Source organism: Triticum urartu, chromosome 3A (genome assembly GCF_056163025.1).
Source record: "Triticum urartu cultivar PI428250 chromosome 3A, HENAU_Tu73, whole genome shotgun sequence".
NCBI lineage: Eukaryota > Viridiplantae > Streptophyta > Magnoliopsida > Poales > Poaceae > Triticum > Triticum urartu.
In genome coordinates this window covers 480,061,318-480,083,338 of record NC_141875.1, presented here as the reverse complement: position 1 = coordinate 480,083,338, position 22,021 = coordinate 480,061,318, and the positions used below count along the sequence as shown (strand labels likewise).

Below are 22,021 nucleotides of genomic sequence, written 5' to 3'. Positions count from 1 at the left end.
CTTCTCTCTTTTTCTCTCATTTTTTTATTTTTTTATTTTTTGGTGGGCTTCTTTGGCCTCTTTTTTTATTTGGGCTTCCACTACTAGGCAAAAGCTTATAGACAAAGACTTACTAGTAGAGAGGGTTTATAACCCTCGCTACTGCTACTTACTAGTAGCGCGGATTTTTAACCCTCGCTACTACTAAGTTGATACTAGTAGCGCGGGGTTTTAATCCTCGCTACTACTAAGCGGTCTCTACCGTGCCCTCCCGGGACATGCCATACTAGTAGCGAGGGGTACAAACCCGCGCTACTAATAAGTTGATAGTAGTAGCGCGGTTTTACACCCCTCGCTACTACTAAGTATGAGGTAGGTGAAATCCCCGTATCCTCAGCCGAATCCCTCCTCTCTCCCTCACTTTCCCCCTCTCTCACTTTGCTCGTCTCTCCCTCATACTCCAACGGTGGCCGCCGCTGGTACACTCTGCTTTCTTTGCCCCTCCCTCTCCGAGATCCTCGGTGGGCGGTCGCCGGAGCTCCTCGCCGCCGCCAAGAGGCGGAAGCGCGACCACGTCATCCTCCTCCTCGCCGCCTTCACGTCTTCTTCTTGCTCCAGGTCAGCCCTCCTCCCCCCTCTCCGATTCGATCCGGAACGCTAGCTGACCCATCTCCCTCCTCCTCCGGCAGCACGAGGGCGACTTCTCGTTCCGGAAGACGTGGACCGCCTCCTGCCACCGCTCGTCACCGACCTCAACTGCGACAACCGCCGCGAGGTGTTGCTCCCCACACACGATGCCAAGATGCAGGTCCTCCAGCTCCTGGCCCATGCCGGGCTGGCCTCCGCGGCCGCCCTCGACGGCTTCCACGAGGCACGCGTCATGGATGAGATCTCCCTGCTCCCAGCCAACGTGCGCGTGTCATGGGGTCGAGATTTTTTTTTTGGTTTTTCAAATTAATAGTAGTAGTGCGGGTCACGGATACGCGCTACTACTAACACACGTACTAGTAGCGCAGGATGCACCGCGCTACTACTACTAGTTAGCTGTAGCGCCGTAGTAGTAGCGCAGGCACCCGCGCTACTACTAGCTTTTGACCCGCGCTACTACTAGGCTTTTTCCTAGTAGTGTTCTTTGGCCTCTTTTATTTATTTTTAAAGTCTGGAGTCTCATCCCGACTTGTGGGGGAATCATAGTCTCCATCATCCTTTCCTCACTGGGGTAATGCTCTAATAATGATGATCAGCACACTTTTATTTACTTACAACTCAATATTACAACTCGATATCTAGAACAAAGATATGACTCTATATGAATGCCTCCGGTGGTGTACCGGGATGTGCAATGATCTAGCGTAGCAATGACATCAAAAAATGGACAAGCCATGAAAACATCATGCTAGTTATCTTACGATCATGCAAAGCAATATGACAATGAATGCTCAAGTCATGTATATGATGATGGTGAAAGTTGCATGGCAATATATCTCGGAATGGATATGGAAAAGGCCTACTAATGGCGCACCAGTTTTGCCTACTAATGGCGCATCACTGGTGCGCCATTAGTAGCACGCCACTAGTAATTTTTACTAATGGCGCACCATTGGTGCGCCATTAGTATCTGGTATACTAATGGCGCACCACCAAGTGCGCCATTAGTATATAACACCATGCGCCATTAGTGTGCCTCCCAGGGGCCATATTTAACCATGTGCTTTGGCACACTAATGGTGCACTGCGGATAGATGCGCCATTAGTATACTTGGCATACTAATGGCGCACTCTGTCCTGATGCGCCATTAGTATCCTTTGGCATACTAATGGCGCACTCTGTCTTGATGAGCCATTAGTATCCTTTAGCATACTAATGGCGCACCTTGTGGTGATGCGCCATTAGTATGAATATTTGGTTTTTTTTACTTTTCTGATTTTTGCACAGGTTACAAAATATATTATTTGACAGAATATAGACAGTAGCACATAGCAACAGCAGATTCATCGAATACAATAGAAGATTAGTCTCCGAATACAATTTATCATATTAGTCTCCGAATTCAAAAGACCGAACAAAGATAAAACATTACAAGTCTCGAGACCGCGAGTATCGAGTTTGTCTTCACATTACAAGTCGATATCAATCATCTAAACTACCAACACATAGAAGAGAGCTGCGGTCATCACGATGAGCATCATCGCGATCAAACTATTCTTCATCCGGTTCCTCCAACGCTCCCTCCTCTCTCCCGCTAGATAGCGGGCGTATCTAGATTCGGCCTCCGCCCTAGTGGTGTACCCTTTGTAACTGTTACCGCTGAAACGGTGAACCTGTCTCCGACACTCCTCCCAGTCGTCGTAGACTCCGGGAACCTTACCCTTGTACATGACATACGACGGCATCTCTATGCACAAGCCAAACAACAGACAATACATACATAAGCAATATATAAGTATGCAACAAAAGGATCGGAAGAGAAAAGCAAGACATTAATAGCATGATTCATGGTCCTACTAATAAATAGCATCAATTACATCTAAGTTGAACGACTGTCCAAACCAAAGAGACATACAATTCATTAAAGTTTAATTACAACATGAGCCAATCAATGTTTCAGAACTACACATCACTACTTTCGACTCGACTCATGGACGGGAGCGTGGATGAAGCCGCCGTCTGTCGTGATGGTCATGAAATCGCGGGCGTTGTCAGCCTGCATTTGTAGCATTCCGTCTATCTCAATGTTGGACGGTTGATATCTGAGGAAGAACTGCCCCGAGGTATGAAGGACATCTTGATGGATGATGTCCGCAAACTCCGACTGGATGCGAAAGAATTCTTGTCTGATGTCCGCGTCCTGGATTGCCGACAGGCTCGCGGCCCAATCTTTGAGATTATTTGGTAGCAGAAGGTGATGATGGTCCCTTACGATCGCCCGCATGTGATGGAGGGCGTAGTAGGCATCCTTCTGACCGCCAGGCAGCTGCTTGACGCAGCAGAACATCGTATTGTGGGCGAACACGTGTTTGCCGTACTTACGAACTGCCCCGATGAAGGTGCCTCCAGATTTGGCGTAGCCAGGGAGAACATCATCAAGAACTTTCTTGATATTTGTGTAGTCTATCTAGGAGTTACGGTTCGGGTCGAAATACATGGCCATGGAATATTTCGGGCTTAAGAGGATGAGTGTGCAATGTGTGTCACTGCACAGAACACGGAATGTTAGAAAAAAAAGAACAATCAAAATCTAAGAAATCATATGTTACGGGGCGGTTAAGGGATGACTTACTCGGGAAAGTAAGCCACAAGGAAGTTATCCTTATCTGGGTTTGCCAGAATGACGTCTTCGAGGTGTGAACTCGCGACTCGGTGGTCCCCAGCGCTGCTCAAGAGCTTGGCACGCTTGTAGAAGGGGTCAACAATCACGATGTCCGGGGTCTTGTCTCTAATGATCCGCATCTCCATACTCAGTGAAAACAGCCGAACGAAGGTGTAGTGCAGCGGATGAAGGTTGAACATAGCAAAGATGTCATCAAACCGCAGGGCGATCGTACCCCCGATGGCGCCATCCACAAAGCCCTTGCCCTCTGGCACCTTGGCCACGAAAACCGGGTATGCCACGTCATTCTCTCTAAGACGCCGCTTCTCCAAAGAAAGAACACTGTCGTGCAGACTCCGCATAGCACCGGTTGCAGCATTGAGCATATTTGTCGGTAGCGTCGCCCTACCCGCCACATGCACCCTCCTCGAGATATCCTTAGGTGAAGGTGGCCCGTCCTGAGCACGGATCGTACTCGGTGCCGGCTGGCTCGCACCGGCGCCCTTTTTAGTCGGCCGTTTCCGGCCCTTCTTCTTGATCTACTGTAATGGGACCGAGTTCTGCTCACAGACCGCCTTCTTGAGCGTGTTGGGGCTGATAATATTTGGCACCTCTGCTATATGAGGCTCGGTGAAGGCGGCAGCTGGAGGTGTCTCCTGAGAACTGAACGCTAGACGACGCCTGTTGCAATTGGGTTTCTCCGCCGTAACAGCTAGATCGCGGTCGTCTTGTTTGGGTTCTTGAGAAGGAGGCCCGCAGAACTCGTCACCGTACCCATGTTCGGCAAAGTACTTATCAACGTTGGTAAATGTACCATCATCGTTGTCATCGTTGTCCGGATCCTATGCCATATGCATGTCCGGATCCTGTGCCATAGGGATGTCCAGCATGTCCGTTAGCGTTGTGGCGTTCTTGCCATGGCTTGGCGCCAGCATGACTGGCGGTCTTGTCTGTGGGGTGGTGTCCCCCGCCCCCAAACGAATCTGGCTCTTCGGCCAAAGCAGGGGCCAGCTCAGGCGCTGAGGGTCATCTCATCTTCTTCGTCGGCCCCAGCGGGTCGAATCAGAGGTAACAGCTCGTCGCAGCCTGGCAGCACCCGAACCACTTCAACCTTATACATTGTGGGTGGCATCGGATTACCGTGGAACACGGGGTTGCCCGGTTGAACTATTTTGCCCTTGGCGACATCGACCAACTCGCCGCCCACGAAGTGCAGGAGAGTGCAAGGAACGTCGGCGGCACCCTGCGAAAACATGTAGGCATCAGGGATCCCCGGTCAAAGGCAAGGAGATGAAGTCCTCGGCCGAGACTTAGTTACCGTGATGCCGTCAAGCTTGGCTAATGTTGAGGCACCGCCAACGGCGGGCGTGCAACTGACGGAGGGGCCGCTTGCTGGCGAGGTGCCGGCCGGCGTACACCCGGGTGCATTAAGCTCCAATGCCGGTGTCGGAGACACCAATACCGCCGCCGCCGGAGACACCAATGGTGCCGCTGCCGTAGACACCAATACCGCCGCCGCCGGAGACACCAATGGCGCCACCTGCGCGTTGTGCGAGTTGCTGGCCGTGAAGCTGGGAATCAGGGGCGGCCCCTGTTGGCCACCCGCAATCCACATCGTTATCCCATGAATCAAGGTAGGCATAATGCCGGTGAGCGTCGATCCCAGTTGTTGTTGCACTTGCTCTTGGACCATCTCCGGAATCCGCGCCACTTGCGCCTTGAGTGCTTCAACCTCGCGCGACTAGCTTTTCGAGCTGGTCTTTTTCTCCTTTCGCCCACCAGCGGTATAGTATGACAACCATTTTGTGGACAAGCCTTTGCCGGCCACACGACCAGCTGACGTTGGCTTACTGAGCTTATCCTTGTTTTTCATTACGTTCAACGCCCTATTCAAAGGGGTGTCGAAAGGGGAGCTCTGAGACGACCCCGCGCTACTGCTTTCTTTGTCCTATGGAAGGAACGTGAACCATTTAGAAATATTGGGGATTAATTAGAATGCAACCATATGGAGCTAATTATGCGGGGGTGTATTCCTTACCAGAACAAGCTCAAGCGCCTTGGTCTTTGGATCCGTGGTAAGCTCCTTTGTTACCGGGTCCTCCTTGTACCGGGCCCTGAGAAAGTTCCTGGTCTGCTTGTCACTGTATTTCTCGAAGCGGGGCGGTAGGCCTTGCTCGGCACGCTCTGCGTCCTCCTTGTCCCATACAGGCTCCGCCACTCTGTAACCGCCGGGACCGAGTTGGTGGACCCCTATGTTCAACTGCCGCATTTCTTTCCCCCACTTACTTGATTCGGAGGTTGCGGGGCTCTCGCACTTTATCTTGAACTCCTTGTAGTCATCTTCGCTCATCAAAGGATATTTCGCCTTGATCTTCTCATAACTATCACCTTTGTCAATCATTGCCTTCACCGTGCTTTTCCAAGTAGACAGGGCCGTGCTCATCGTCGTGAGGGCGGCACCGTTCACTTTATTACCCGAGGGGCGTGTGTTTGTGAACTCAGCGGGGAACTTGTATCGTTCGTGCAGCTTCGTGAAGAGGAGGCTGCGCAAATTCCCTCGGTCCTTATGCCTTAGGTTCTCGGTGTTGATCGAGGCGGTGCTTCGGAGAATGCAACCGAGCTGAATTGAGTACCCCTTGACTACGTGTTTGGGCGCCGTCGGATGCCCGTCGGAGTTCACTTCAGTAAATTCCTCCCTGACGGTGCCGTGCACGTTCAGGCGCTGGTCCTTCCATTGCCTCTTCGGTTGGCTGCCATCTGTGCGTGTGCCGCCATCATCAGTGGTGGCATCCACGACGCCATCATCAGTGGTGTCATCCCCGACGCCACTAGGGGTTGTGTAGTCAGGATCGGTGTCTTCCGTGTCGTCCTCATAGCGGTGAGGTTCTTCCTCCAACTCCTGGGACAGCTCCCAGAATTGCTTGTCTCCCGAACCGTCGACCTCATCGTTGTGGGCCATGTTTCGCTCTAAATAGGAAAAAAGTTTGGTCAAAAATTTGGTTATTGTCAAGGAACAAGATCATGGTCTCATCATTTAGGGTTTGTCGACACCGAGGCATCCTAAAAGCTAAGCTTTTATCATTTAGGGTTTGTCGACGCCGAGGCACCCTAAAAGCCTAAGCGTACATCATTTAGGTTCTCATCGACACCGAGGCACCCTAAAAGCCAAGGTTTCATCATTTAGGGTTTGTCGACGCCGAGGCACCCTAAATGCTAAGTTTTCATCATTTAGGGTTTATCGATGCCGAGGCACCCTAGGTTGGGCCTAATCACTTGGCACTAATCAGTTGGCTCTATTGCCACCTATGTTGGTTTATCATCTAGGGTTTATCGATGCTAAGGAGAATTTCAAAGTTGGGCCTAATCACTTGGCTCTATTGCCACCTATGGTTTAATGCAGCAAGAATAAAGGGGCAGTTGATCCTACTTAATTAAGTACTAAGATACCCCGGCCCATGCATTAGTAGCAAGTACCTCATATGTCCGATTTTTAGCAAAGTCATGCTAAAATTCACGGAAAATTTCAGCATGACCTTTGCTGAAAATAGGACATATGGAGTACCCGAATTTGCCGGAACGGAAGTTAATCGACATTCCGGCAAACTCAAGGGCCTCTCGGGGTACCTGCAAAATCATCACGACACGAAGGGCCTCTCAAGGGCCTCAAGCAGCAGCGGCGTCTCCCAGGACCCCATTTTTTTGCTAAATTTCTTTAAGCAACCATTAGAGCAGAAAATTCAGCATATTTCTATACAACAGCACTGTAAAGATGAAGAACAGTTCTACAACAGCCCATTTATATACAATAGCATCTTTGGTCATACCAATTTCTGAAACAATTCAAATCTGAACTGTATCTTTGGTCATACAAATCTCTGAAACTATACAAATATGAAATATATATCTTTGATCATCATCTTTGCATGTCTTTCTCAATGCGATCACAAGTAATTCAGAGGCATCACAAGTAATTCAGAGCATCACAAGGCATTAGTAGTTCAGTACATGAACAAGTTTTACAAAGCACATCAATATGTTACAGCAAACAAGAGTTCTGAAATTTGTTTCCCTAACTGAATTAACTGAATTTTTAGTAACCGAATAAACTGAATTTTCAAAACTGCAAGAAGCCATTTAAAAAAATCATCTCATCTCATATGAGGAGTGTTAATCCTAAGACTAATAGTTTGTTGTGCAGTACAGCTACAGTGATGCCCTGTCCATTTGTCCCTCCCCAACTAGATACTAGAGTAGCACTGTTGATGCCCTGTTCTTGCTGAACTTTATGACAGTATATACAACAACTTATCCTAAATGTGGCTAGAACTGCAGATTTACAAATTAAAGGACACAAACTCAAGCAAGCTTCCTGAACAATACCCTGACAGAAAACATAGGACAAGCAATGAATTTCTATAACCAGTAAGAACAAGGGGATGATTTTAGCAAGTTAAGTGCAGCTCTAGCACCCTGTGCATGAAATGTATCATGTATCAAACCATCAATTAGCTGCTGAAAATCATAAATGTACCATGTGAACATATAATACCTTCACGAGCGAACTCAATGAGTGTGAACCAACAGAGTGTGGGTCACCACAGATTGTGTAGTCAAAAACCTTCAGGACAGAGTGAAAATAGTTACAATATGCTTGCAAGTAATTTGAGGAGGGAACTACACTACACTACATACCCCAATTTGAGAAGAGCGGGAACTACAGTACACAGCACTACACTACATGGTCACTACTACTCGAATTTGGAAATAATAATCCAGGCTGCCAAAGTATAGCACAGGAGCAACGATATTAAACCTAGTAGCACTACTGAACCTAATTGAACCTAGGCAATACTCCAACTGAATGCTGGACCATGCATGTTCTCACTACTAAACCCCAAGAGAAAAACTCAGTAACAAATGGAGTAACAGATTAACAAATAACAGTACACAAGAACTAAACTTTGGTTAACTGAATGCATTAGCTACTAAGCTGTCCAGATTAACAAACTACAGTGCACAAATCTCCTGTCATCATCAGTAACAAAATTCAGATTAACAGATTACTTCCATATGTCAATTTACAGTGCACAAACTTTACTGTTATCATCATCAGTAACAAAATTCAGACATTACAGGTGGAGTTGGGGGGTGAAGTAGTCATAGTAGAAGGCGTTGCAGGTGTTTATCTGCGGCCATCACGAATCCATTCATCATTACCCAGGGAACAGAGACTGATAAATTTGTCAATTTTAGAAGAAAAGGAACGAATTACTAGCATGGCATCTCCATTCTCCATTGTCTTTCTGTCTAAACCTAGGAACACAGTCATTACTGTTTGTCTGAACCTAGGAACCTAGGAACCTAGGAACACAGGAGAGGGAGGAAGGAGGAAGGAGGAGAGGTACCTGGGCGGGAGGACGGCGGCAGCGGCTGGAGGACGGCGTCGTCGACGAACTCGAGGGCGGGGGCACCAGATGCTCCTCTCGTTGATGGGGGTTGGTGAGGAGCAGGTGGACGGCGTCGTGGTTGGCAAGGCGGCGCTGCCTCCGAGGCTCTGCCTCCAAGGAGGTGGTTGGTGCCTTGGCGGCCGGCGGTGGCGGAGGCCTGGAGGATGGAGGGACCGAGAGGGAGAGATGGAATCGGGGGCACAGGGGCGCGGGGGCGGCGGGGGTGGAGTCCGGCGGGGGTGGGGGCGCGGGGGCGCGGGGGCGGCGGGGGTGGGGGCGCGGGGGCAGCGGGGGTGGAGTCCGGTGAGGGTCGGGGCGGCGGCGTCGTGGGTCGGGGCAGCGCACGGGTGGATCTGGTGGCGAGGGAGAGAGGGTCGAAGGGGATTATCTGGCGAGGGAGAGGGAGATAGCTAGGGGGAAGCTTACTAATGGCGGACCACACCTCGGTGCGCCATTAGAAATCTTTTTTTTAGATAGCAATGGCGCACCCCGCAGCGATGCGCCATTAGAAATATTTTTTTAGATAGCAATGGCGCACCCAAGCAGCGGTGCGCCATTAGAAATCTTTTTTTAGATAGCAATGGCGCACCCCACAGCGGTGCACCATTAGAATTTTTTTTATTACAGTTCGAGCACATGTTATATTGCACCTAACCCAATCCACATCAGAACCCGCCCACTAGCCCGACTGGTCAGCACGCAGCACACACACCAGGAGGTCTTGGGTTTGATTCCCAGGCTCCGCAATATTATTTTTTTGCATTTTAAATGTTGTTTGATATTTATTTGTGTTTAAATATGTTCAAACGTGTTTAAATCATAACAGTAATATTTTTTATAAAAACAGTCATAATTTTTTTAAAAATATATTCAAATTTGTTACTTGAAAATATCATCGGCGGCGGCGGTGGAGCGGGGGAGGGTGCGGGGGGTGCCCATTGGCGGCGGTGGAGCGGGGGAGGGTGCGGGGGGCCGGGTGCTCGTCGGCGGCGGTGGAGGGGGATCGAGATCGAGTGTCCTCATGAATTCAAAAAGTGCCTGTGAAATTTAAAAATATTCAGGATATCAAAAATTGCCCATGAAATACAATCAAGAAATGAAGACTACGATTTAAATACAATCGATCTTAGCTAGCTATCTGTTCACAATCTTCTTGCCCTTCTTTTTCGCAAATGGAGTTCTTCTGTGGAACGGACGTCCTTTAGGAAGGGTGGTCCTGCTTCTTCTTGTGGTGTGTGCTGCTACTTCATCGTCGTCGTCATGTTCGATCTTCGGGTCGCCGTACTTGTCGAAGTCTTGCTCATTGGCTACTCCATCCATTCCGATGATCTTCCTTTTGCCTCTCCTCACGACAGCACGACTGGGCTTTGACGGGTCGGTAATGAAGAAGCATTGGTCCACTTGGGAAGCCAGTACCCATGGCTCATTTTTCGCGGTGACGTTTGCACCCGCGGTCTTGGATTTGGCTTCGGGTATAACCATGGTGGTGCAATACCGGTCTTCTTTTAGGACGCTCTTGGCCCATCTGACACGGAACATCAGGACCTTCTCTCCAGCGTAGCTCAGCTCCCAGATCTCCTCGATCCTTCTGTAGTATCTGTCCTTGTCGTTACCGGTGTAGGATTCCATCGTTACCCCGGAGTCCTGATAACCATCGCTCTTCATGTCCTTGTTCTCGGTGTAGAATGTGTAGCCGTTGATATCGTACGCCTCATAGGTCATCAGGTTGTGCTCGGCGCCCTGTGACAAGGAGAATATGAGTTGTTCTTCCGTGGAAGAATCCTCATGTAAAGGGTACGACAGAAGCTTCTGCTTGAACCAATGCGTGAAACATGAGTTGTGCACTTTGATTATATCTCCGTCCGTCCTCTGTTGGCCTCGGTCATTGTACGTCTTCTCAATAAAGGTTTTGTGCTCTACCACCCAAGGATCGACCACGTCTATGTGTTGTAGCGCGACTAGGTTTTCTCTTTCAAAGTCGGCGAGTCAACCCTCGAAGTCAACATGCATTTCACGGCGACCCTCACGGTGACCCCATCCAGCGAGCCTGCCAAGGTGCCTGTTGACGGGCAGACCAACGGGGTTCTCTATGCCTAGATAATTTGTGCAGTAGGAGATGCACTCTTCGGTCAGAAAGCCCCTGGCTATACTTCCCTCTGGACGTGACATGTTGCGAACGTATCCTTTGATGACACCATTCATCCTTTCGAACGGCATCATGCTGTGCAAGAACGTCGGCCCGAGTTGGATGATATCCTCCACGATATGGACCAGCAGATGCACCATAACGTCGAAGAATGCGGGCGGGAAGTACATCTCAAGCTCGCATAGTATCACCATGATCTCTTCCTGTAGCCTTCTGGGTTGCCTCATGCCAATCGACTTCCGAGAGATGACGTCGAAAAAGTTGCATAGGCCAAATAGCGTTTGACGGACGTGCGCGTCCATGATCCCACGGATTGCAACTGGAAGTATCTGCGTCATCAGCACGTGACAGTCGTGAGACTTCATCCCGCTGAACTTCTGCTTCGCTGGGTCTAGGTATCTGCTTATCTTCCCCGCGTAACCATAAGAAGTTTTACTCCTATGAGGCAGGTGAAAAACTGCTCGATCTCGTCCTGACTTAGAGTGAAGCACGCGGGAGGGTAGTCACTTCCGGTCTTCTTGGCCTTTTTTCCTTTGCGACGAGTTTCTGTGTCCTGCTTCGCCTCATCATCATCATTAGCATGAAGCTCCTGCCTGATGCCCATTGATTTCAAGTCTGCCCTTGCTTTCGGCCCATCTTTGGTCCTCTCTGGCATGTTGAGTAGGGTACCAAGCAGACTCTCGCACACGTTCTTCGTGATATGCATGGCATCAAGGCTGTGAGGCACACGGTGGATCTTCTAGTACGGCAAGTCCCAGAAAACAGACCTCGTTTTCCATACCTTCAGCAGCAGCTCTGGCGCCTTTCGCTTCTTTCCCGACTCTGGCGCCTTTTGCTTCTTTCCCGGTAGTGGGCAATCTTTCCAATTTTTCAACAGCTCGTCTATTTCCTCGCCGCTCCTCGTACGCGGGCGTTTTCGGGGTTCGGTTTCACCATCGAACAGATCCTTGCGTTTCCTCCACGGGTCATCGTCGCAAAGCCACCTTCGATGTCCCATGAACACGGTTTTTGAAGACCCGGGATCTCTATCTAGCTGGCGATACATTGTGTCATCCATGCACCTTACGCATCCAGAAAATCTGTGGACTACCTGCCCCGCGAGATATCCGTAACCGAGATAGTCGTGCACCGTCGTGAGCAGTGCGGCTCTCATAGGGAAATATTCTTTCTCTGCGGCGTCCCACGTATTGGCTGGCGTTTTCCACAGCGTGTCTAGCTCCTCTTTAAGCAGCCCCAGATATAGATTGATGTCGTTCCCTGGTTGTTTCGGCCCTTCAATTAGCATACTCATGTGAATGTATTTCCTCTTCATGCACAACCAGGGGGGAAGGTTGTACATCCACACAAACACAGGCCACGTGCTATGTGTGCTTCTCTGGCTACCAAACGGATTGACTCCATCGGTGCTTGCGCCCAGCACGATGTTCCTTGGATCCTTCCCAAATTCTGGGTATTCGAAGTTCAACGCTTGCCACTGGCTCGCATCCTTAGGGTGACTCAGCATCTTGTCTTTTTTATTTATCTCCAGATCATTTCCGTCATCTTCCCGCTTCTTCTCCTCCCTATCCGCGTGCCAACGCAGGAGCTTTGCTACCTTAGGGTCCGCGAAATACCGCTACAGACAAGGAGTGATCGGAAAGTACCACACCGATTTTCAAGGAGCTTTCTTCCTCTTCTTGTATCGAGTGACGCCGCACACCGGACATATGGTAGACTCCGCGTGCTCGTCCCGATAAATGATGCAATTGTTCATGCACACATGGTATTTCACGTGCGGTAAATCCAGAGGACACACGATTTTCTTCGCCTCCTCAAAACTGGTCGGGCACTTGTTCCCCTTGGGAAGACATTCGTGCCAGAATGACATGTTCTCGTCGAAGCATGCGTCGGTCATTTTGTGTTTTACCTTCATCTCCAGAGCCATGAGCGTTACTTTCAGGCGGGTATCCTCGGGCCTGCATCCTTCATACAATGGAGTAACCGCGTCTATCTCCAGATGATCCAGCTTGGCTTTCTCTCGGGCGGCAGCTCTTGCGTTATCCGTCTGCTTGAGAAGCAGCTCTTGAATATGAGGGTCCTGCACCCAGCCTCCATCGTCGTCTGCTCCAGCATCTTCATCTTCATGATCATGCTCTTCGTCTTGATCTTCCTCATCATCATGTACGACATCTTCTACATGATGACTATGTACAGCATCACCGTCGTGATCATGTCCTGGAGATTCTTCGTCTTCTCGCCCGCCCTCGCCGCGGTGGTACTTGTCTTGTTGCCATTCCTCATTTCTTGCCCGGCCCCCATGGACGACTTCATAGTCATCTTCATAACCTTGCCACCGATAGCCATCCATGAAACCACGCAAGAGCAGGTGGTCCCGCACCTGCCCGGAATCCGGGTCCGCAATAAGGCTCTTCAGCTTGCATCTTCGACACGGACATCTTATCTCCATCTCGTTCTTTTGAAGCATCTCAGCCTTTGTGGAGCTCAAAAACCTATTCGCGATGCCTTCGGTCATCGTGCGGACCATGGTCGCCTGCGGGGTAGAGCAAAACGATATTTTAGAACCAACAAAAAAGTTGGCATGACCTTCCCTAAAAATAGGACAAAAAAGAATGCATAGTGCCAAAATTCTTGCCGAAACGGAAATGAATCAACATTCCGGCAAAATATTGGCAACTGTCGCATTTCAAATACCGATACCTGCAAACACAAACATATATGCAACACCACAAACACATGCAACACCACAAACATACATAGATCTAGCTAGGCCACAAAAAGTGCATGTGCATGTTGTTGGAGCGAGCTAGGGAGAAAAAAAGTAGATCTACATCATGAAGATAGCTTTCCCCTTACTTACCTATCAAAAAAGGTAATTTCACCACTTAATTTTGATGAATCTATGGTGGAAATGAGGTGAGGAGGAGGAGGCAGCCGAAAGCTTGGAGAAGGAGGTGGAGGGAATGAAGTGGGGAAGTGAGTGGGTAGGTGTGGGGCTGTCCAAAATATCTTGTTGGGGTCCCAGGTTACTAATGGCGCACCACCTGCAGGTGGTGCGCCATTAGTAGTTTTGCAGAAAAGTAAAAAATATATATATATACTAATGGCGCACTTCTACAGGGTGCGCCATTAGTAGTTTAAACTAGTAATGGCGCACGGTGAGGCGGTGCGCCATTAGTAGTTTTGCAAGAATAAGAATAAAAAAAATTCAGTACTGACGCACTCTATGCATGGTGCGCCATTACTAGTTAGAACTAGTAATGGCGCACCAGACATAGGATGCGCCATTAGTATGTATGTAAAAATAAAAAAAACTATCACTAGTGGCGCACCTGTTTTCTGGTGCGCCATTAGTGTCTTCCACACTAATGGCGCATCACCAACTGGTGCGCCATTAGTATATAGTAGTGGCGCACTACTTCCCTGGTGCGCCATTAGTGTCAATCCTATCTATAGCCCTTTTTCTAGTAGTGGAAATGCCATGATAGGTAGGTATGGTGGCTGTTTTGAGGAAGGTATATGGTGGGTCTATGGTACCGGCGAAAGTTGCGCGGTACTAGAGAGGCTAGCAATGGTGGAAGGCTGAGAGTGTGTATAATCCATGGACTCAACATTAGTCATAAAGAACTCACATACTTATTGCTAAAATCTATTAGTCATCGAAACAAAGTACTACGCGCATGCTCCTAGGGGGGATAGATTGGTAGGAAAAGACCATCGCTCGTCCCCGACCGCCACTCATAAGGAAGACAATCAATAAATAAATCATGCTCTGACTTCGTTACATAACGGTTCACCATACGTGCATGCTACGGGAATCACAAACCTCAACACAAGTATTTCTACAATTCACAACCACCCACTAGCATGACTCTAATATCACCATCTTTATATCGCAAAACTATTGCAAGGAATCAAACATATCACATTCAGTGATCTACAAGTTTTATGTAGGATTTTATGACTAACCATATGAATGACCAATTCCTGTCATCTTTCTAAATAGATATAAGTGAAGCAAGAGAGTTTAATTCTTTCTACAAAAGATATGCCCACGCTCTAACAAATATAAGTGAAGCAAAAGAGCATTCTATAAATGGCGGTCGTATATGTAAAGAGAAACATGCAATCCAAGCTTCAAATGATATAAGTGAAGCACATGAAGCATTCTATAAAACCATACTCAAAAGATATAAGTGAAGTGCAATGAGCATTCTATAAATAAACCAAGGACTATCTCATACCAGCATGGTGCATAAAAGAAAAATGAAAACTAAATGCAAAAGACGCTCCAAGATTGCACATATCGCATGAACGAAACGAATCTGAAAACATACCGATACTTGTTGAAGAAAGAGGGGATGCCTTCCGGGGCATTCCCAAGCTTAGACGCTTGAGTCTCCTTGAATATTTACTTGGGGTGCCTCAGGCATCCCCAAGCTTGAGCTCTTGCCTCTCTTCCTTCTTCTCACATCGAGACCTTCTCGATCATCGAACACTTCATCCACACAAAACTTCAATAGAAAACTCGGTAAGATCCGTTAGTATAATAAAGCAAATCACTACTCTAAGTACTGTTGCAAACCAATTCATATTTTGTTTTTGCATTGTGTCTACTGTAATATAACTTTTTCATGGCTTAATCCACTGATATAATTCGATAGTTTCATCAAAACAAGCAAACTATGCATCAAAAACAGAATCTGTCCAAAACAGAACAGTCTGTAATACTCTGAACATTCACCATACTCCTGTTACTTGCAAAATTCTACAAAAATTAGAAAAAATAAAAAATTTGTATAGGAAGACAGTGCAAAAAGAATCAGAACTATTTGACATTCCAGCTAAAAATGTAAAATCGCGCAGTACAGCCAAAGTTTCTGTCCTGCACCGTACAAACCATCAAGCAAATGTAAACGTCCTAAAGGCAAACCTTGGCACATTATTTTTATAATACAATGGAATTGTACAAGGGGATAATTATTTTTATTGAAAATTTTCTGTAATCAAGATTCACAAAGTTTCCGTGAGCATGAACAAAGTTCAAGGCTAGCTCCCACTTCAACAATGCTTGTCTTTCTCACTTTCGCTTTCCTTTTTGAAAAAGTTTTGGGTTCCCCTCTTTATTTTTGTTGTTTTTAAACTATATAAAAGCACTCAACAGAAATAAATGACTCTCTAAAACTTCCGGGTTGTCTCCCTGGCAGCACTTTCTTTAAAGCCATTAAGCTAGGCATATAGTGCTCAAGTAATGGATCCACCCGGATCCCAAGGTATATCAAAGCCAATTTTAATTAACAATGATTTATAATTTAGTAGTGAGCACAAAGTAACATATATCATGCAATAACGAAGTCTAACTCTCTTCCTATGCATCGGCATGTCATAAAAGAACAATTCATGCACACAAAGTAAAGGCCAATGCATAGTATAAACAGTTTCTTGCAATTTTATCATATTGGAAACATAGAGAGGTGGAGATATAGTTTCTCTCTCATAATAATTGCAAGTAGGAGCAGCAAGCACATGCATATTATATTCATCAAAATCATCATGTGCAATGGTAAAAGGCAACCCATCAATATATTCCTTAATAAGAGCAAACTTCTCCGATATAGTGTAGTTTGGAGAATTCAAAAAGATAATAGGACTATCATGTGTGGGTGCAATAGCAACAATTTCATGTTTAACATAAGGAACTATAGCAAGTTCATCTCCATAAGCATAATTCATATTGGCATCTTGGCCACTAGCATAGCAAGCATCATCAAAAATGGATATTTCAAAAGAATCGACGGGATCATAGCAATTATCATAGCATTCATCCTTCGGTAAGCACGAAGGGAAATTAAACAATGTATGAGTTGAAGGGTTACTCTCATTAGAAGGTGGGCACGGGTGATCAATCCGCTCTTCCTCCTTTTGTTCTTCGCTCTCCTCCTCATCTTTTTCATCCAATGAGCTCACAGTTTCATCAACTTCTTCTTCCATAGATTCCTGCAAAAATATTAGTCTCTTCTCGGACAGCGGATACTTTCTTAATAAGCGCATTAATTTCGTAATTGTATTCATAATTCTCATAACAATATTTCAGGATAGCTAAATTTTCAGGTCTATAAACAACATCATCAAAATCTTCAAACTCTTTAAACATAGATTCAATTTCATAAGCACCATTAAAAGCAACAAATTCTTCTATTTGTTCCACATCATAGTAATCATATATACTATTAGCATAAGAATCTAAGGTTTCATTATCATTAAATTCACATGAAAAGGGAAGGTGTGGAGCCTTCACCATAGAGCAACAAGTATAATCATATCTCAAGCATAGTTGCCTAGCATACCAATTCAATATATGAATTTGATTCCATAATAGTTTCCCTTTTTGTGTCAAGCGGTAATCCCTAAAGTATTCACGTTGATCCAACGTTACCCCCATTACATAATTGAATGGGGTTTTCTCTGGATTATTAAATTAGTACATAATATTTTTCACATAACCAGCATCGAGGGTTTTAGGAGGTTCCCCATCTCCATGAGTAGCAAGTACACCTAATTTTTTTGGTATTTCGTGTTCCATATCCATAACTAAAGATAGATAACAACTAAGAACAACAAATAAAAATTACTTAGTGATAAAGCAAACAAGCACACACGAGAATATTCACCCCACGCTATTGCTCTCCGGCAACGGCGCCAGAAAAAGGTCTTGATAACCCACAAGTATAGGGGATCGCAACAGTTTTCGATAAGTAAGAGTGTCGAACCCAACGAGGAGCTAAAGGTAGAACAAATATTCCCTCAAGTTCTATCGACCACCGATACAACTCTACGCGCGCTTCACGTTCGCTTTACCTAGAACAAGTATGAAACTAGAAGTACTTTGTAGGTGTTGTTGGATTGGTTTGCAAGATAATAAAGAGTACGTAAATAAAAAGTAGGGGCTGTTTAGATAAAGAAAAAATAAAGTAAATATAGCGAGTGTGGAAAAGTGGTGGTAGGAGTTGCGAAATTGCCCCTAAGCAATTGACTACTTTACTAGACCGATAGCAAGTATTATGTGGGAGAGGCCACTGCTAGCATGTCATCCCTGACTTGGAATTCTATGCACTTATGATTGGAACTATTAGCAAGCATCCGCAACTACTAATGTTCATTAAGGTAAAACCCAACCATAGCATTAAGATATATTGGTCCCCCTTCAATCCCGTATGCATCAATTTCTATGCTAGGTTGAAGCTTATGTCACTCTTACCCTCCAATACATAGTCCTATCAACATACAACTAACCCTAGGGTGTGATCCACGCGCGCAATCATATGATGGGCACCAAAGGACAGCAACATAACCACAAGCAAATTAAATCAATCATATCAATTCATCAACCACCGATAGGACAACAAAAATCTACTCAGACATCATAGGATGGCAACACATCATTGGATAATAATATGAAGCATAAAGCACCATGTTAAAGTAGAGGGTACAGCGGGTTGCGGGAGAGTGGACCGCTGTAGATAGAGGGGGAAAGGTGATGGAGATGTTGGTAAAGATGGCGGAGGTGTTGGTGTAGATCGCGGTGATGATGATGGCCCCCGGTGGCACTCCGGTGCCACCGGAAGCGAGGGGGAGAGAGACCCCCTCCTTCTTCTTCTTCTTCCTTGACCTTCTCCCTAGATGGGAGAAGGGTTTCCCCTCTAGTCCATGGCCTCCATGGCACGGGAGGGGCGAGAGCCCCTCCGAGATTGGATCTGTCTCTCTGTCTCTCTCTGTTTCTGCGTTCCCAGATTCTTCCCTTTCACCGTTTCTTATATTCCCGGAGATCCATAACTCCGATTGGGCTGAAATTTTGACATGATCTCTATCCAGAAATTAGCTTTCTTGCGGCAAAAGAAGGGAATCAACCGCCTTACTGGGTGGCCACGAGGGTTAGGGGTGCGCCTGCCTCCCCAGGGCGCGCCCCCTACCTCGTGGGCCCCTCGAGCATCGTCTATCGTGGATTCTTCTTCCCCAAAATCATATATATTCCAAAAAAATCTCCGTCAGTTTTTATTGCATTTGGACTCCGTTTGATATGGATATTCTGCGAAACAAAAAACATGCAACAAACAGGAACTGGCACTGGGCACTAGATCAATATGTTAGTCCCAAAAATAGTATAAAAAGTTGCCAAAAGTATATGAAAGTTGAATAATATTGGCATGGAACAGTCAAAAATTATAGATACGATGGAGACGTATCACGCCCTATTTAAAGGGGTGTCGAAAGTGGAGCTCTGAGATGACCCCGCACTACTGCTTTCAGTGTCCTGCGGAAGGAACGTGAACCATTTAGAAATTTGGCTTCATTAATTAGAATGCAACCATATGGAGCTAATTACGCGGGGGTGTATTCCTTACCAGAACACGCTCAAGCGCCTTGGTCTTTGGATTCGTGGTAAGCTCCTTGGTTACTGGGTCAATCTTGTACCGGGCCCAGACATAGTTCCTAGTCTGCCTGTCACGGTATTTCTCGAAGAGGGGCAGTAGGCCTTGCTCGGCACGCTCCGCGTCCTCCTTGTCCCATATAGGTTCCGCCACTCTGTAACTTCCGGGACCAAGTTTGTGGACCGCTAAGTTCAAGTCCCGCATATCTTTCCCCCACTGACTTGATTCCGCAGATGCGTTGCTCACGCACTTGATCTTGAACTCCCTGTAGTCATCTTCGCTGATCAAAGGATTTTTCTCCTTGATCTTCTCATAACTATCACCTTTTTCAATCATGCTCTTCACCAAGGCTCTCCAAGTAGCCAGGGTCGTGCTCATCTTCGTGAGGGCGGCACTGTTCACTTTATTCCCTGAGAGGCGTGTGTTTGCGAAGTCACCGGGGAACTTGTATCGTTCGTGCAGCTTCGTGAAGAGGAGGTTGCGCAAATTCCCTTGGTCACGATGCCTTAGGTTCTCGGTGTTGATCGAGACGGTGCTCCGGAGAATGCACCCGAGCTGTCCCGCGTACCCCTTGACTATTTCTTTGGGCGCCGTTGGATGCCCCTCGGAGGACACTTCAGTAAATTCCTCCTTGACGGTGCCGAGCACGTTCGGGCGCCGGTCCTTCCATTGCCTCTTCGGTTGGCTGCCATTTGTGCGTGCGCTGCCATCATCAGTGGTGGCATCCTCGGCGGCACCATCAGTGGTGTCATCCCCGACGCCACTAGGGGTTGTGTAGTCAGGATCGGTGTCTTCCGCGGCGTCCTCATAGCGGTGAGGTTCTTCCTCCATCTCCTGGGACAGCTCCCAGAATTCCTTGCCCAAACCGCCAGCCTCCTCGTTGTGGGCCATGTTTCGCTCTAAATAGGAAAAAAGTTTGGTCAAAAAGTTGTCTATTGTCAAGGAACAAGATCATGGTCTCATCATTTAGGGTTTGTCGACACCGAGGCGTCCGAAAAGCTAAGCTTTTATCATTTAGGGTTTATCGACACCAAGGCACCCTAAAAGTCTAAGCTTTCATCATTTATGTTTTTATCGACACCGAGGCACCCTAAAAGCCAAGGTTTTATCATTTAGGGTTTGTTGACGCTGAGGCACCCTAAATGCTAAGTTAAGTTTTCATCATTTAGGGTTTATCGATGTCGAGGCACCTTAGGTTGACTGATATATATGGGTATCTTCTAATAATATACCCTATCAAGAAAAGGGAAGGAGAATTCTAAGTTGGGCCTAATCACTTGGCTCTATTGCCACCTATGGTTTAATGCAGCAAGAATAAAGGGGCAGTTGATCCTACTTAATTAAGTACTAAGGTACCCCGGCCAATGCATTAGTCGTAAGTACCCCATATGTCCTATTTTTAGCAAAGTCATGCTAAAATTCACGGAAAATTTCAGCACGACCTTTGCTGAAAATAGGACATATGGAGTACCCGAATTTGCCGGAATGGAAGTTAATCGACATTCCGGCAAACTCAAGGGCCTCTCGGGGTACAGCAGTGTAAGTGCATCTAGTGCCACCCCTAGTTGGTTTTGGAGTATTGACGACAAACCTAGTTGAGGGACTAATGTGTTTGTGAGAATTGCAGGATAACACAGGTAGAAGTCCCTCATTGATTCGGTTTTCCTACCAGAGATGACCCCTAAAAATGTATGAAGACACTGATGTCAAAGGTGGTATATGAAGATATTCACATTGAAGACTATGACAAGAGAAGACATCGCATGAAGCCTATGGAGCTCGAAGACTTAGATCTTTCGTAGTTCTTTTTCTTCTTCTTTGTTGAGTCACAGGAACCCCTGTACTGTTAAGTGGGGTCCAAGAGAACCATTCAAAATGACTGAAGTGATGCTTAACCAAAACCTATGTCTTCGAGTGAAGACTATGAGAGCGAATCTTGTCCAGAGTCGGACAAGTCAGCTTTGCTTGTAGCCCAAGTAAAGTTGCCGTGTGAGTTTGAAATCTGACTGTTGGAACATGTGTCAGTTCCTTAGTGACCCAGGGTCATTTCGGACAAATCAGGTCGGGTTGCCTAGTGGCTATAAATAGCCCACCCCCTACAACCAAAAATGGTTGGCTGCTCAGAGTTAGTATACGGCTTTTGTCGTTTGAGAGCAACCCACCTCGAAGCTTTTGAAGAGAATTCCTTGCGAGGATAAAGCCCTAACCACCCAGAGCCAAAGAGAATTAGGCATCACTTAAGTCTTCTTGTTTGTGTGATCTGAAGACTTATTACACTTGAGGACTGTGAATCCTCTAGCCGGTTAGGCGTCGCGTTCTGAGCATCCAAGAGATATTGTGGATTGCCGGTGAACGAAGTCTGTGAAGGTTTGGAAGTCTACCTTGAAGACTTACCAGAGTGATTGGGCGAGGTCTGTGTGACCTTAGCTCAAGGGGAATACGGTGAGGACTGGGTGTCCTGAGCTGCATGTTCAGGACTGGGTGTCCAGGACTATGTGTCCTCAGGTTTAAATACCTAGCCGCCCTAACCAGACGTACAATTGTCACAACAACTGGAACTGGTCCAACACATCATTGTCTTCAACGACTCACTAGTTTCATCCTTCCCTTCTCTTTACGTACTGTTACTCCTTGTGAAGTCATTGTATGATTGCACTATCTTTTATCTTCACTGAGTGACTGCGTGTTCTGTTTGGCTTCATAATATCTTCC

General features: G+C 46.8%; 1 protein-coding gene across 1 annotated transcript; it reads right to left on the bottom strand.

Moving 5' to 3' along the window:
• Window positions 1-598: 598 nt before the first annotated feature.
• LOC147980191 (uncharacterized) lies at window positions 599-20,200 on the bottom strand. The gene is made up of 2 exons (XM_087515507.1): window positions 19,493-20,200; window positions 599-874 (listed from the first exon to the last, which is right to left on the bottom strand). The coding sequence occupies exons 1-2, from the start codon at window positions 20,198-20,200 to the stop codon at window positions 599-601; spliced, it is 984 nt and encodes a 327-aa protein (XP_087371633.1).
• Between the last annotated feature and the right edge of the window lie 1,821 nt (window positions 20,201-22,021).

What these genes read in the sequence shown, in the direction of transcription:
- LOC147980191 (XM_087515507.1), bottom strand. Translation starts at nt 20,200, where the DNA reads ATGGCCCACAACGAGGAGGCTGGCGGTTTGGGCAAGGAATTCTGGGAG. An exon ending in TGCGGGACTTGAACTTAGCG is followed by an intron (nt 875 to 19,492) that starts GTCCACAAACTT and finishes GGCTGGGAGCAG; the next exon opens with GGAGATCTCATCCATGACGC.